The 16,679-nt window shown below is 32.7% G+C and overlaps 1 protein-coding gene across 1 annotated transcript in view; it reads left to right on the forward strand.

Annotated features, from left to right (window-relative positions):
* Positions 1–311: 311 nt before the first annotated feature.
* Positions 312–16,679, forward strand: part of LOC132724579 (nucleoporin Nup43-like) — a 30,283-nt gene continuing 13,915 nt past the window's right edge. The window contains exon 1 of the mRNA XM_060709457.1: positions 312–453. Coding sequence (XP_060565440.1) covers positions 328–453 — 126 coding nt within the window. The 5' untranslated portion in view covers positions 312–327. The remainder of the gene's footprint in view (positions 454–16,679) is intronic.

Here is a 16,679-nt window from a genome sequence, read left to right on the forward strand (position 1 = left end):
ACCCTTGATTGGTGAAATGAAATTATTCTTGTAATATAAATCCGTGATTGAACCACGGATTTACATTAAATCTGTGATAACATATCTTAATAACATAATTAGGCCTACATTATATTACATAATATAAATTGTAGTTTGAAATAAAAGTTTTTCAATTCTATTGTTTCATTTTGATCAGCAGTGATATAAGAGCATGAAACGGTTGTCCTTGTGGACGGTACTTTTTTCAAATGGGGGTTTTCAAATATCCCGCGTGATTGAACATTTTGCAAACGCTTTATGAAATCGTCCAGACTCACCCGGATGTACGCGCCATGTGAATTCAAAATGGACGACAGTCCGGCGATTGTAAAATTTGTGTCGCAAAAAATTTCAAAAATTAGATGGAAACCAAATCAAAGTCAGTACTCACAAGAGACAGATGTTTTTGCAACTGGAAGTTGGGACGATGAGGTAACGTATAGTTCAGTGTACCCTTCCTCTTCTAAAGTAGAATACTTCATTATTTTGTCTTCACACACTGACACAGTCCTTACTTTCGTTTTTATCAAAAGCTTTATCAAAATTGGGGGATCAAATTGTAGATATATCTGTTTACCGATAAGATAAAATTCATAGGCCTACTTAATGTTAAATGATTAGGTTTGTTTACCGTATTCTATTTTGGCTTAGCAGGTTTGATTTTATATGTGTCAATGAATGATAATCAAGAAAATCTAGATCTTATCTAGTCCTAATTATAAGACCTATACGTAGCCTATTTCATACAGGGTTCTCGGGGGATGCTTATTTCGGCGTCCCGGTACGCATGTTAATTACAGCTGGACGCCAATATTTCAGAGCAAGGATTCCATGTACGCTTAATTTTGCCTGGGGACACATAAACATTACCGATTGTTTACAACCAGAAATACACAAATGCGACAGCCTATAGGTAGGCGGTCCTATGCACATCGACCCGTGAAGCGATTAGCCAATCAGCGATAACGCTTACGATCATCTTCACGCAATAGTGATCAGACTAATGTATACATGCGCTGTACAGTACATGTAATTACCAGATATAACACGAGGTGATAATTTTATATCTTTGATCAACAGTTGATTGGAAATTAGCAAATTTTACCGACAAAAGGATAAAATTCTCGACTATTTACGCCGCAAGTTTAAAGACTGTTTTCTGAAATTAAAAATGAATGTAATTTTGAATGATTGTCAAATATTTTCGGCATTTTCAAGGCCCAATTTTGCTTTAGTTTTATTCTTGCAAAAACTTTTGATAAGACTATTAAGAATTTAAGATATTGTGCCGAAATGCCAGGACAACAAACCAAAATACACATACGCTTTTCTTTGATATTTAAATTCTACCCGAAATTTGATCCCACATCGGCGATTTCACGTTCGCCAGAAACCCGAAAATTTCGCAATAATTCTCGGTTTCCACATTAAATCTTTAAATATCGATCTTCAATTTGCCCCCTTTTGAAGATATTTGCTAAAATAATTGTCGATCGGATGAATCTCTTAGTTACACACTGTTTAAAGCTGTACACGATTTTCCTATTCATTCCGCTAAACGCTGCTTATAAACATTTACGTTTTTTTTACAAATATAAACTTTTTGTCTTTAGAGTGGACTTATTTAACCAGAATAAAATTTGATTTGGTATAAAAGTGAAAAAAAACAACGATTTCCATGTGTTGATGCATTATAATGAAATAATTTTATAATAAATATCAACAACAAAACAATAATTATACTTTATTTTATGCTTTTCAGTGGATTACTGATTTATCCGTGAAAATTATATTTGGTAATATCACAGTGAAAATTATCAAAATATAATTTCACTCTTTTCAATGACGAAACTACTTTTTAGCTCGACTTTTCTATGAAAAGGGGAGCTATCCTACTCGCCCCGGCGTCGGCGTTGGCGTCACACCTTGGTTAAGTTTTTCGTACCACCCCACTTTATTTCAGAAGTATTACAAGTATGGCTTTGAAACTTACCATACTTGTTCACCATCATAACCTCCATCTACAGACAAGAGTACATAACTCTGTCAAGGTTTTTGACAGAATTATGGCCCTTTTTTGACTTAGAAAGTGTATTGAGCTTGGTTAAGTTTTTTGTACCACCTCACTTTATTTCAAAACCATTGGAGGTATTGCTTTGAAACTGACCATACTTGTTTACCATCACGACCTTCATCAACAGACAAGAGGACATAACTCTGTCAAGGTTTTTGACAGAATTATGCCCCTTTTTGACTTAGAAAATACATTGAATATGGGTAAAATCCACTTATTGCCTTAACCCTTTGAGATATTGCTTTGAAACTTTTAATGCTATTTCACATCATTACCCCCATCTGTACGCAAGAGAAGGTAACTCTGTCAAGGATTTGTTTTAAAAATTAAGGCCTTTTATCGACTTAGAATCTTGGTTAAGTTTTTATTACCAGTCCACTTTTTGACTGAACTGTTTGAGATATTAATTTGAAAGTTGGAATACTTGTTTACAATCATGATTCCCAAACATGTCCAGGAGAAGGTAATTCTGTCAAAGATTTTATTTGAATTATGGCCCTTAACTGTCAATGTTTTGTATTATAGGCAAGCACTAAAAAACTTAAAAAATCTAAAAAAATTCATTCCTATCCACTTGTTCACTTTACCATAAATTATGTCATATAAACATTGCTGTAATATTCAAGGGTATCAAACAACTAGTTATTTTTCTCTTTTTGTACTTTTTTTTTTGTGTGAAAGAGATCCACTTGTGACCAACTGACAACATCTAAAAAAGCTTGATAAAATTTATCTATTACTTGTATTATAAGGTAACTATAATACTTTCACATACAAAGTCAAATCTATATATTATGCTGATTGTACAAAAAATATACTGCTTTCCTTGGCATAGATTTCTTGAAAAATTATGTTATTATGTCATTTACCAAGTGTGTTCTGAGTGACGTAAAAATACCTTATTCTCTCAAAGTGGGTTTTAATACTATTAAATTTATTTAAGGCTCAACTCAGTTTTTTTTTCTTTCTTACCAGCCCTCTTTTGACTTAAACATTTCAAACTTTGCTGCAGTGTTCAAGGGTATCACACAATTCAGTAAAATAATTCTTCACTAAATATCTTAATGCTCATGGCCATTGTTCACTTTAAAAATACAGAGATTCTTGTATTGCCTTTTACTGCAAAAACTTTTTTTATTGGCAAGCAATAAAAAAGTCGAGCGCGCTGTCTTACGGACAGCTCTTGTTTAAGATTTTCCCCATGTGGTACCTCAATTTTATTTTTGCTGACAATTCTGACAATGTCAGGCTGTTTAAAGAAAAGCAAAACTGAAATTAATAAATAACTTAAATGTCAAAAGTAATAAAAAGAAGAAAACTTACTTCTATTCATTCAAATTCATGAAATTCCAATCACCAAATTTTGTTTTTTTTGTTTCATTTTGACAGTCTCAAAAATACATTCCTTCCCCATGCAAAACTGCTCTTGATGACATTTGGGCATATTAAAGTATCCTACGAGCAATAACTGCCGTATGCTTTATGAAAAATTGAAAGCATTGACAGCCATAACTCGAAGAACAAGTTAAATCAACCCAGCGTTCTTGAGCAGGTTTCCAAGTTTTCCATTTTCCTAGCTCCTTTTCTGAATGTTTCCACATCTGTCAACACTTATTTTTTGTCTGTTACAATCCTCAAATAAGTTTTCTTTCTTTTAAAAATGTGTATGACTAACAAATCCAAATTATATCCCTCTGAATCTTACACAATTATTTTCTTCCCATGAAATACACAACTTTAAAAAATGGCTGCCGCTTACAATTTACAAAGCCAGGTCTAATATAAATTCGCACTAAGTAACAGAAATATGGATGGATGGTTGGACTTTTTCTCCTATCAAGAATTGTTTGTTTTTATTATCAAAACAAGCGATCATTCATATTTTTTTAATAAAATTAATAAAATATCACCGTCATTTAATGTTGATTGGCGGACTTATTTTTCAGCTCAAGACTTCTTTTTTTTAATGAGAAATTCCGAGTAAATGGGGCTCTCAATGGGGAAACAGTTTTAATATTAACGTTAAAATTATGGAAATTTCGTTTTAACTTGTTTTTAAGCATAAAATAAAAAGAAAATTTGTCTGTTTGTTGTGTAAGATGTAATTTTATTTCATCTCGTGAACTTTAAAAACAGTATTCTCACTCGTGGCTTCGCCACTCGTGAGAATACTGTTTTTAAAGCCCACTCGATGAAATAAAATTTCATCTTACACACAAACAACAAATATCCTCTATATGTAGTTCAGAGTTTCTTTTGAATAACTATAAACTTTGGAAGTATCTTGAAGATTAAAAATATCAGCAATGCTATTGTGAGCATTGAATGACTAATCTGTAAACATATTTGATTGCGACGCGCTTTTGGACTGCAACTTTTTCAGGGTTGGGAGTCCATGGACTCCATGTTTTAAAGTCCTAGTGAGAACCTGTCATATTTATCATTCATTAATCCGATATTTTACATTTTCCATGTTACATTAGGTCTTAACAGATCATTGCAAAATCGTGCCCATGCACTGTCAGTCAGTGTTCGTATATATTTTTCCGTTCAAAAAAATTGGAATCAATCTGTAAAACGCTTTAACTTAACCAGTATGGCCGATTACATCTACATTTACATGTCTAAGCGAAATAGATTGATATTTATATTTTTAATTTTAATTGATAAGTACATTGCAGTCTTCGAAATTAACGCCAGTCCGAGGCCGAGGCCACTAAATCACCTGCACTAAATTATGCATCGGTCCGGTGATTATAGCAAGGTTGGTGGTCCGACGGACCAGTAGATTTTTTGTCATGAAAAAATATTATAAGAAAAATTCATCAAAATAATGAAGCAGGGTTCACTAAAAGATTGATCTTTTTGCCTTTTTTGCAAATGAAACCCATCAATTCTGTCCTAAATGTTCAAAACACAGGGAGAGATGTCTAAATTGTATTGAGTAATGGAGGCCACCATTTTTTTTTCTTGGATATTTTCCGTACTGCACCGTACAGTTACGGAAATTAAACCATTGTTCATTATGGTCAGTATTTAGCTATGAATTTGTGATTATTGAGTTAAGTAAATATTTTGTATGAAAGTGATTTGTTTGAAGCAAATTGCGTTGTTCATGTTCAATTTTTAAGTCAATTTTGCCTAAACATTTGGTTCTTAAAGATTTTTCTAAGCCAAGAATACAAGACGTATTATGCTTCTTTTCAAAATTATCAAAGGGAAGCATGATAAAGTGTTTTCCTGTTCCATATAATTTATTACCTATCTATGTATTTGGTCCGGCTAAAAATCACCAGGTCCAGTAAGATTTGATATTTTACTGGCCCGAATGTCCTGTGCTTTTTTAAAGTTTTTCGTGAAGACTGACATTGTTGAGTTTTTGTTAATAATAGACCATGCAATTGAATGAACAGAAAGATAAGCTTTTGAATAAAGCTTGAAAGGCAAGTCAACAGACATTTGTTTAATTTCACAAAATGCTATGTGTTTATGAGCAATAACTATTACACGTCAGGCTTGACCAACATATAGAGGATATTTGTTTGTTTTGCATGTAAGATTGAAATATAATTTCACTGAGTGAACACCAGATGCAATAATTTCACGAGTGACGTAGCCATGAGTGAAAATATAATAGCTGGCATTCACAAATGAAATATTTTTCAATCTTATATGTGAAACAAAATAAATTTTCTTTTTATTTCATGCTTTTTAAGTGATTTTAAGTATTATTTACTGATTTTGCAGCGTAACGTCGCAAATTCTCTGTTGTGACGTCAACACACTCATGACGTCACATCACAAAATTTGAAATATAGTTCTGTTAAATTTCTCTAATTTTGTCACATTTTTAACATGATGTATGGTGACATCGACTTTCTTTTCCTAAAGAAGCAAAATTTACGCATGACAGCATTTATTTCTGCCTGTTATTCCATGTAGATATGATTTTCTTTTCATCCGCATTTAAATATAGTCCGGCTACAGTGAAAATTATATTTTATTTAATTTCACTAGTGATTTAACAGAATATACTCATCTGATATATTACAATAAAACACTGGAAAGCATGAAATAATCAAAGCACAGAAGGCGCTGAATTTGTTTTGGGTCTCAGAATGTAAAGAAAGGTGCAGGTTTGTGAGATTATATGTATAGTGCCACCAAATGCTTTCCAGCGTTTTAATTGTAGTAAATTGGCTATAAGACTAATTGCAACACTGATATTCAATCCAATGTTTATTTGACTGTAACAATTTAAAAAAATGAGTTACCTTTACTTGGATTTGAAACTCCAGACCTCTTCGCTTCCTAAAGCGAGCCCGAAAACCCTTTAGCCACGGTGAATTTATATGTGAACGGCCTGAAGAAAAACATATTATTCTAAATTAGGGCTTGTAACGACTTTAACTGTTGTTTAACACAGATGTAAATAATCCTGGAGCTTACTATAATCATGTATATTTATAAGAATCAAAGGGCTGCAAGTTCTGTGGTATTTTCTGATCTTTGCAATCTAAATCGTACTGTATATCTGTAATGCATTTTCCTGTATAAGTTTATTTTTATGTATTATAATTCATTTTGCAAGGCACAGAGTTTGATACATACGGAATTCTGCATAAACTAGAGTTGCATCAAAAAATCATTTATGTTCATTTTTTAAGACAGCCACACTTTATCCTTGCATATATCATGGCTACTTCCTTAACAAAAACACTTGAAAAAGAATTTAAAAAAAAAGTTTCCTTCGACCGGGATTCGAACTCGAGACCTCTCACTCACTAAGCGAGCGCGTTACCACTGTACCACGGAGAAGTTATACGCAGGAAGTCTGAATAATATCAAGTGATTCTAAATTTAGAACTTCCATTGCATTTCGGCTTTGTAATCCTAATTAATTTCGAGATATTTTGTTCAGGGTAAACCTGTTGTTTAAAAATTGAAGTAAATATTTTAGCAAAAAATCCTCTCGCCCAAACAGTCCGACATGTAGAATCTATATATTCCTCCACTCGGTTTGTGTAGTATTCGGTAATCAACATGGCTAAAAATAGTATTTTCATTGATAAAATCATATTCATCCGCGTAATTTGTGATTGTGCATTTTATTGACAATTCTATAAGCCAACGCTATTGTTTAACTTTAAATGCGTTGTAATTTGTTGGATACTTGTAACAAAAATAAAATATTTCTTTCTTTTAAATCGCTAGTTTTAAGCTGTTTTGAGAAATTACTTGTTGTTAGGTTTGTGTCGTAAACTTCTGTGTCAGAGATTGAATGTCCGCTTTGTATTTAGTTATTTTTCGATCAGAAAATACAATAAAACAATATTAGAAATCTTCGACCATTCGGGAATTACTTTGCTTGAAAAATTGATGCAGCCAGTGCCTGTCTTTGACCATCTTTACGCAGTGATCTCCCCTGAAGTTTTTCGGCTACATAACAGGAATGGGGAAAGTAACTGCTTTCAAAAAGTGTGACGTTACTGTTGTCGGCATTTGCAAAGTTAAGCAACAGAATTAGAGCTCTGAATTTCTCATGTACCATTATTTGTTTAGGCTCTGACAACCCAGACAAATAAAAAACTATAACAAGCCTGTAATCGTCTAATAATTGGACTAGATCTTATCTAGATTTCTAGTATGAAATAAGGCTAAGCCTATGAACGGGGAAGTTGGTTAAAAACCTTTTTTTTTTTTCCTTTTTAAAGGAACCATTCAGTATTTCATGGATGCTTCTGTTTCTGGGACAGTAAATGATGATTATTAATCCGAAAAGTTATGTTTGTCTGTTATCGTCGTAATATCTTGCCTATTAATAGTATTTCATATTCATTGAGTTACTTTGAATATGGTGGCGCCAAACTAGAACTGACACTGAAAATTTCATTGATAGGTTACAAGATATAAATTCTTATATATTTTTTATTTGTTTTTATTTGATTTTATGTTAAGTATACAGTCTATAGCCAGGCAAGCAAAATCCCTGGCCCGCTTCGCAGTCCAGGCCTTTGATTTCCCCGTAATAATTTCTTTCTAGGTTGAATTAAATTTTACACTGTTGCATCTAGAATTTCAATATTATGGTAGATTGTCCATCATACAACTAAAAATGTTGGGGATTTCAGTCCCAGAGAAGCTTGAAATTATCTTACAGGACAATAGGTCCTATTAAACCTGGTATTTTGCAGGACCTTGGTGACAATTACAGGACCTAAAAAATTTGTATAATTTTCCCCATTTATAGTAATTATTAGGAGACAAGGGCAAGTGCATACAATTGCCTTTTTGGAAGTGTTGATATTCCATTCAGATTGACGAAACATTAGGTTGACTAAAAACAATGCATGTACGCAAAAGTTATTAAATATTTGTAACAATAAACAGCAAAATTACAAATGGAACGCTTGCAGACAGTCTTATGTTTTTCTTCTCTATCATCTTTATCATAGGTTTTATGTAGCTTGTTTTGATTTACTCACTGCAGCCAGGTGTCTTTGTGCTGAAATAAAAAAAATAAAAACACTTTTTAGCTCGACTTTTCTATGAAAAAGGGGAGCTATCCTACTCGCCCCGGCGTCGGCGTAGGCGTCGGCGTCACACCTTGGTTAAGTTTTTCGTACCACCCCACTTTATTTCAGAAGTATTACAAGTATGGCTTTGAAACTTACCATACTTGTTCACCATCATAACCTCCATCTACAGACAAGAGTACATAACTCTGTCAAGGTTTTTGACAGAATTATGGCCCTTTTTTTGACTTAGAAAGTGTAATTGAGCTTGGTTAAGTTTTTTGTACCACCTCACTTTATTTCAAAACCATTGGAGGTATTGCTTTGAAACTGACCATACTTGTTTACCATCACGACCTTCATCAACAGACAAGAGGACATAACTCTGTCAAGGTTTTTGACAGAATTATGCCCCTTTTTGACTTAGAAAATACATTGAATATGGGTAAAATCCACTTATTGCCTTAACCCTTTGAGATATTGCTTTGAAACTTTTAATGCTATTTCACATCATTACCCCATCTGTACGCAAGAGAAGGTAACTCTGTCAAGGATTTGTTTTAAAAAATTAAGGCCTTTTATCGACTTAGAATCTTGGTTAAGTTTTTAGTACCAGTCCATTTTTTTGACTGAACTGTTTGAGATATTAATTTGAAAGTTGGAATACTTGTTTACAATCATGATTCCCAAACATGTCCAGGAGAAGGTAATTCTGTCAAAGATTTTATTTGAATTATGGCCCCCTTAACTGTCAATGTTTTTGTATTATAGGCAAGCACTAAAAAACTTAAAAAATCTAAAAAAATTCATTCCTATCCACTTGTTCACTTTACCATAAATTATGTCATATAAACATTGCTGTAATATTCAAGGGTATCAAACAACTAGTTATTTTTCTCTTTTTGTACTTTTTTTTTGTGTGAAAGAGATCCACTTGTGACCAACTGACAACATCTAAAAAAGCTTTGATAAAATTTATCTATTACTTGTATTATAAGGTAACTATAATACTTTCACATACAAAGTCAAATCTATATATTATGCTGATTGTACAAAAATATACTGCTTTCCTTGGCATAGATTTCTTGAAAAATTATGTTATTATGTCATTTACCAAGGTGTTCTGAGTGACGTAAAAATACCTTATTCTCTCAAAGTGGGTTTAATACTATTAAATTTATTTAAGGCTCAACTCAGTTTTTTTTTCTTTCTTACCAGCCCTCTTTTGACTTAAACATTTCAAACTTTGCTGCAGTGTTCAAGGGTATCACACAATTCAGTAAAATAATTCTTCACTAAATATCTTAATGCTCATGGCCATTGTTCACTTTAAAAATACAGAGATTCTTGTATTGCCTTTTACTGCAAAAACTTTTTTTATTGGCAAGCAATAAAAAAGTCGAGCGCGCTGTCTTACGGACAGCTCTTGTTTAAGATTTTCCCCATGTGGTACCTCAATTTTATTTTTGCTGACAATTCTGACAATGTCAGGCTGTTTTAAAGAAAAGCAAAAACTGAAATTAATAAATAACTTAAATGTCAAAAGCAATAAAAAGAAGAAAACTTACTTCTATTCATTCAAATTCATGAAATTCCAATCACCAAATTTTGTTTTTTTTGTTTCATTTTGACAGTCTCAAAAATACATTCCTTCCCCATGCAAAAACTGCTCTTGATGACATTTGGGCATATTAAAGTATCCTACGAGCAATAACTGCCGTATGCTTTATGAAAAATTGAAAGCATTGACAGCCATAACTCGAAGAACAAGTTAAATCAACCCAGCGTTCTTGAGCAGGTTTCCAAGTTTTCCATTTTCCTAGCTCCTTTTCTGAATGTTTCCACATCTGTCAACACTTATTTTTTGTCTGTTACAATCCTCAAATAAGTTTTCTTTCTTTTAAAAATGTGTATGACTAACAAATCCAAATTATATCCCTCTGAATCTTACACAATTATTTTCTTCCCATGAAATACACAACTTTAAAAAATGGCTGCCGCTTACAATTTACAAAGCCAGGTCTAATATAAATTCGCACTAAGTAACAGAAATATGGATGGATGGTTGGACTTTTTCTCCTACAAGAATTGTTTGTTTTTATTATCAAAACAAGCGATCATTCATATTTTTTTAATAAAATTAATAAATATCACCGTCATTTAATGTTGATTGGCGGACTTATTTTTCAGCTCAAGACTTCTTTTTTTTAATGAGAAATTCCGAGTAAATGGGGCTCTCAATGGGGGAAACAGTTTTAATATTAACGTTAAAATTATGGAAATTTCGTTTTAACTTGTTTTTAAGCATAAAATAAAAAGAAAATTTGTCTGTTTGTTGTGTAAGATGTAATTTTATTTCATCTCGTGAACTTTAAAAACAGTATTCTCACTCGTGGCTTCGCCACTCGTGAGAATACTGTTTTTAAAGCCCACTCGATGAAATAAAATTTCATCTTACACACAAACAAACAAATATCCTCTATATGTAGTTCAGAGTTTCTTTTGAATAACTATAAACTTTGGAAGTATCTTGAAGATTAAAAATATCAGCAATGCTATTGTGAGCATTGAATGACTAATCTGTAAACATATTGATTGCGACGCGCTTTTGGACTGCAACTTTTTCAGGGTTGGGAGTCCATGGACTCCATGTTTTAAAGTCCTAGTGAGAACCCTGTCATATTTATCATTCATTAATCCGATATTTTACATTTTCCATGTTACATTAGGTCTTAACAGATCATTGCAAAATCGTGCCCATGCACTGTCAGTCAGTGTTCGTATATATTTTTCCGTTCAAAAAATTGGAATCAATCTGTAAAACGCTTTACTTAACCAGTATGGCCGATTACATCTACATTTACATGTCTAAGCGAAATAGATTGATATTTATATTTTAATTTTAATTGATAAGTACATTGCAGTCTTCGAAATTAACGCCAGTCCGAGGCCCGAGGCCACTAAATCACCTGCACTAAATTATGCATCGGTCCGGTGATTATAGCAAGGTTGGTGGTCCGACGGACCAGTAGATTTTTTGTCATGAAAAAATATTATAAGAAAAATTCATCAAAATAATGAAGCAGGGTTCACTAAAAGATTGATCTTTTTGCCTTTTTTGCAAATGAAACCCATCAATTCTGTCCTAAATGTTCAAAACACAGGGAGAGATGTCTAAATTGTATTGAGTAATGGAGGCCACCATTTTTTTTCTTGGATATTTTCCGTACTGCACCGTACAGTTACGGAAATTAAACCATTGTTCATTATGGTCAGTATTTAGCTATGAATTTGTGATTATTGAGTTAAGTAAATATTTTGTATGAAAGTGATTTGTTTGAAGCAAATTGCGTTGTTCATGTTCAATTTTTAAGTCAATTTTGCCTAAACATTTGGTTCTTAAAGATTTTTCTAAGCCAAGAATACAAGACGTATTATGCTTCTTTCAAAATTATCAAGGGAAGCATGATAAAGTGTTTTCCTGTTCCCATAAATTTATTACCTATCTATGTATTTGGTCCGGCTAAAAATCACCAGGTCCAGTAAGATTTGATATTTTACTGGCCCGAATGTCCTGTGCTTTTTAAAGTTTTTCGTGAAGACTGACATTGTTGAGTTTTTGTTAATAATAGACCATGCAATTGAATGAACAGAAGATAAGCTTTTGAATAAAGCTTGAAAGGCAAGTCAACAGACATTTGTTTAATTTCACAAAATGCTATGTGTTTATGAGCAATAACTATTACACGTCAGGCTTGACCAACATATAGAGGATATTTGTTTGTTTTGCATGTAAGATTGAAATATAATTTCACTGAGTGAACACCAGATGCAATAATTTCACGAGTGACGTAGCCATGAGTGAAAATATAATAGCTGGCATTCACAAATGAAATATTTTTCAATCTTATATGTGAAACAAATAAATTTTCTTTTTATTTCATGCTTTTTAAGTGATTTTAAGTATTATTTACTGATTTTGCAGCGTAACGTCGCAAATTCTCTGTTGTGACGTCAACACATCATGACGTCACATCACAAAATTTGAAATATAGTTCTGTTAAATTTCTCTAATTTTGTCACATTTTTAACATGATGTATGGTGACATCGACTTTCTTTTCCTAAAGAAGCAAAATTTACGCATGACAGCATTTATTTCTGCCTGTTATTCCATGTAGATATGATTTTCTTTTCATCCGCATTTAAATATAGTCCGGCTACAGTGAAAATTATATTTTATTAATTTCACTAGTGATTTAACAGAATATACTCATCTGATATATTACAATAAAACACTGGAAAGCATGAAATAATCAAAGCACAGAAGGCGCTGAATTTGTTTGGGTCTCAGAATGTAAGAAAGGTGCAGGTTGTGAGATTATATGTATAGTGCCACCAATGCTTTCCAGCGTTTTAATTGTAGTAAATTGGCTATAAGACTAATTGCAACACTGATATTCAATCCAATGTTTATTTGACTGTAACAATTTAAAAAAATGAGTTACCTTTACTTGGATTTGAACTCCAGACCTCTCGCTTCCTAAGCGAGCCCGAAAACCCTTTAGCCACGGTGAATTTATATGTGAACGGCCTGAAGAAAAACATATTATTCTAAATTAGGGCTTGTAACGACTTTAACTGTTGTTTAACACAGATGTAAATAATCCTGGAGCTTACTATAATCATGTATATTTATAAGAATCAAAGGGCTGCAAGTTCTGTGGTATTTTCTGATCTTTGCAATCTAAATCGTACTGTATATCTGTATGCATTTTCCTGTATAAGTTTATTTTTATGTATTATAATTCATTTTGCAAGGCACCAGAGTTTGATACATACGGAATTCTGCATAACTAGAGTTGCATCAAAAAATCATTTATGTTCATTTTTAAGACAGCCACACTTTATCCTTGCATATCATGGCTACTTCCTTAACAAAAACACTTGAAAAAGAATTTAAAAAAAAAAAGTTTCCTCGACCGGGATTCGAACTCGAGACCTCTCACTCACTAAGCGAGCGCGTTACCACTGTACCACGGAGAAGTTATACGCAGGAAGTCTGAATAATATCAAGTGATTCTAAATTTAGAACTTCCATTGCATTTCGGCTTTGTAATCCTAATTAATTTCGAGATATTTTGTTCAGGGTAAACCTGTTGTTTAAAATTGAAGTAAATATTTTAGCAAAAATCCTCTCGCCCAAACAGTCCGACATGTAGAATCTATATATTCCTCCACTCGGTTTGTGTAGTATTCGGTAATCAACATGGCTAAAAATAGTATTTTCATTGATAAAATCATATTCATCCGCGTAATTTGTGATTGTGCATTTATTGACAATTCTATAAGCCAACGCTATTGTTTAACTTTAAATGCGTTGTAATTTGTTGGATACTTGTAACAAAATAAAATATTTCTTTCTTTTAAATCGCTAGTTTTAAGCTGTTTTGAGAATTACTTGTTGTTAGGTTTGTCGTAAACTTCTGTGTCAGAGATTGAATGTCCGCTTTGTATTTAGTTATTTTCGATCAGAAAATACAATAAAACAATATTAGAAATCTTCGACCATTCGGGAATTACTTTGCTTGAAAATTGATGCACCAGTCCTGTCTTGACCATCTTTACGCAGTGATCTCCCCTGAATTTTTCGGCTACATACAGAAGGGAAGTAACTGCTTCAAAAAAGTGGACTACTTTCGGCATTTGCAATTAACAACATTAGACTCTGAAATTTCGCTACCATTATTTGTTTGGTCTGACAACCCAAACAAATAAAAAACTATAACAAGCCTGTAATGTCTAATATATTGGACTAGATCTTATCTAGATTTCTAGTATGAAATAAGGCTAAGCCTATGAACGGGGAAGTTGGTTAAAAAACCTTTTTTTTTTTCCTTTTTAAAGGAACCATTCAGTATTTCATGGATGCTTCTGTTTCTGGGACAGTAAATGATGATTATTAATCCGAAAAGTTATGTTTGTCTGTTATCGTAATATCTTGCCTATTAATAGTATTATCATTTCATTGAGTTACTTTGAATATGGTGGCGCCAAACTAGAACTGACACTGAAAATTTCATTGATAGGTTACAAGATATAAAATTCTTAATATTTTTTATTTGTTTTTTATTTGATTTTATGTTAAGTATACAGTCTATAGCCAGGCAAGCAAAATCCCTGGCCCGCTTCGCAGTCCAGGCCTTTGATTTCCCCGTAATAATTTCTTTCTAGGTTGAATTAAATTTTACACTGTTGCATCTAGAATTTCAATATTATGGTAGATTGTCCATCATACAACTAAAAATGTTGGGGATTTCAGTCCCAGAGAAGCTTGAAATTATCTTACAGGACAATAGGTCCTATTAAACCTGGTATTTTGCAGGACCTTGGTGACAATTACAGGACCTAAAAAATTTGTATAATTTTCCCCATTTATAGTAATTATTAGGGACAAGGGCAAGTGCATACAAATTGCCTTTTTGGAAGTGTTGATATTCCATTCAGATTGACGAAACATTAGGTTGACTAAAACAATGCATGTACGCAAAAGTTTATTAAATATTTGTAACAATAAACAGCAAAATTACAAATGGAACGCTTGCAGACAGTCTTATGTTTTTCTTCTCTATCATCTTTATCATAGGTTTTATGTAGCTTGTTTTGATTTACTCACTGCAGCCAGGTGTCTTTGTGCTGAAATAAAAAAAATAAAAACACTTTTTAGCTCGACTTTTCTATGAAAAGGGGAGCTATCCTACTCGCCCCGGCGTCGGCGTCGGCGTCACACCTTGGTTAAGTTTTTCGTACCACCCCACTTTATTTCAGAAGTATTACAAGTATGGCTTTGAAACTTACCATACTTGTTCACCATCATAACCTCCATCTACAGACAAGAGTACATAACTCTGTCAAGGTTTTTGACAGAATTATGGCCCTTTTTTGACTTAGAAAGTGTATTGAGCTTGGTTAAGTTTTTTGTACCACCTCACTTTATTTCAAAACCATTGGAGGTATTGCTTTGAAACTGACCATACTTGTTTACCATCACGACCTTCATCAACAGACAAGAGGACATAACTCTGTCAAGGTTTTTGACAGAATTATGCCCCTTTTTGACTTAGAAAATACATTGAATATGGGTAAAATCCACTTATTGCCTTAACCCTTTGAGATATTGCTTTGAAACTTTTAATGCTATTTCACATCATTACCCCCATCTGTACGCAAGAGAAGGTAACTCTGTCAAGGATTTGTTTTAAAAATTAAGGCCTTTTATCGACTTAGAATCTTGGTTAAGTTTTTAGTACCAGTCCACTTTTTGACTGAACTGTTTGAGATATTAATTTGAAAGTTGGAATACTTGTTTACAATCATGATTCCCAAACATGTCCAGGAGAAGGTAATTCTGTCAAAGATTTTATTTGAATTATGGCCCTTAACTGTCAATGTTTTGTATTATAGGCAAGCACTAAAAAACTTAAAAAATCTAAAAAAATTCATTCCTATCCACTTGTTCACTTTACCATAAATTATGTCATAATAAAATAATTCTTCACTAAATATCTTAATGCTCATGGCCATTGTTCACTTTAAAAATACAGAGATTCTTGTATTGCCTTTTACTGCAAAAACTTTTTTTATTGGCAAGCAATAAAAAAGTCGAGCGCGCTGTCTTACGGACAGCTCTTGTTTAGTAAATCATATAATTCATCAATTTCAATATTTCCCCAAAAAAGTATTTCTTGACAGTTCAGAGTCCTAGTTAATACGAACTTAATAAGGTTCATGTGAATTTTTTTTCCACCAAATAGAATAACATTGTCATCTAATACTATCAAACTGCATCGGCTGTAAATTAAAATACTTCAAGTTACATTTTATTTGAGCATCACAATGAAATTTTAACTTCTTTTATTTACAACCCTTTATCTTACATAAATTCATATGAAGAATAATCATCGGATATTCACCACTACGAGTGTTTACAGAAGTTCATTTACCTATCATTTTCATTCGGCAATGGCGCATTTGACATGAAAAATTGTAATAATCAAAATGTTTGACTGAA

Source organism: Ruditapes philippinarum, unplaced genomic scaffold (assembly GCF_026571515.1).
Source record: "Ruditapes philippinarum isolate M1 unplaced genomic scaffold, ASM2657151v2 ctg7098_1_1_1_1, whole genome shotgun sequence".
NCBI lineage: Eukaryota > Metazoa > Mollusca > Bivalvia > Venerida > Veneridae > Ruditapes > Ruditapes philippinarum.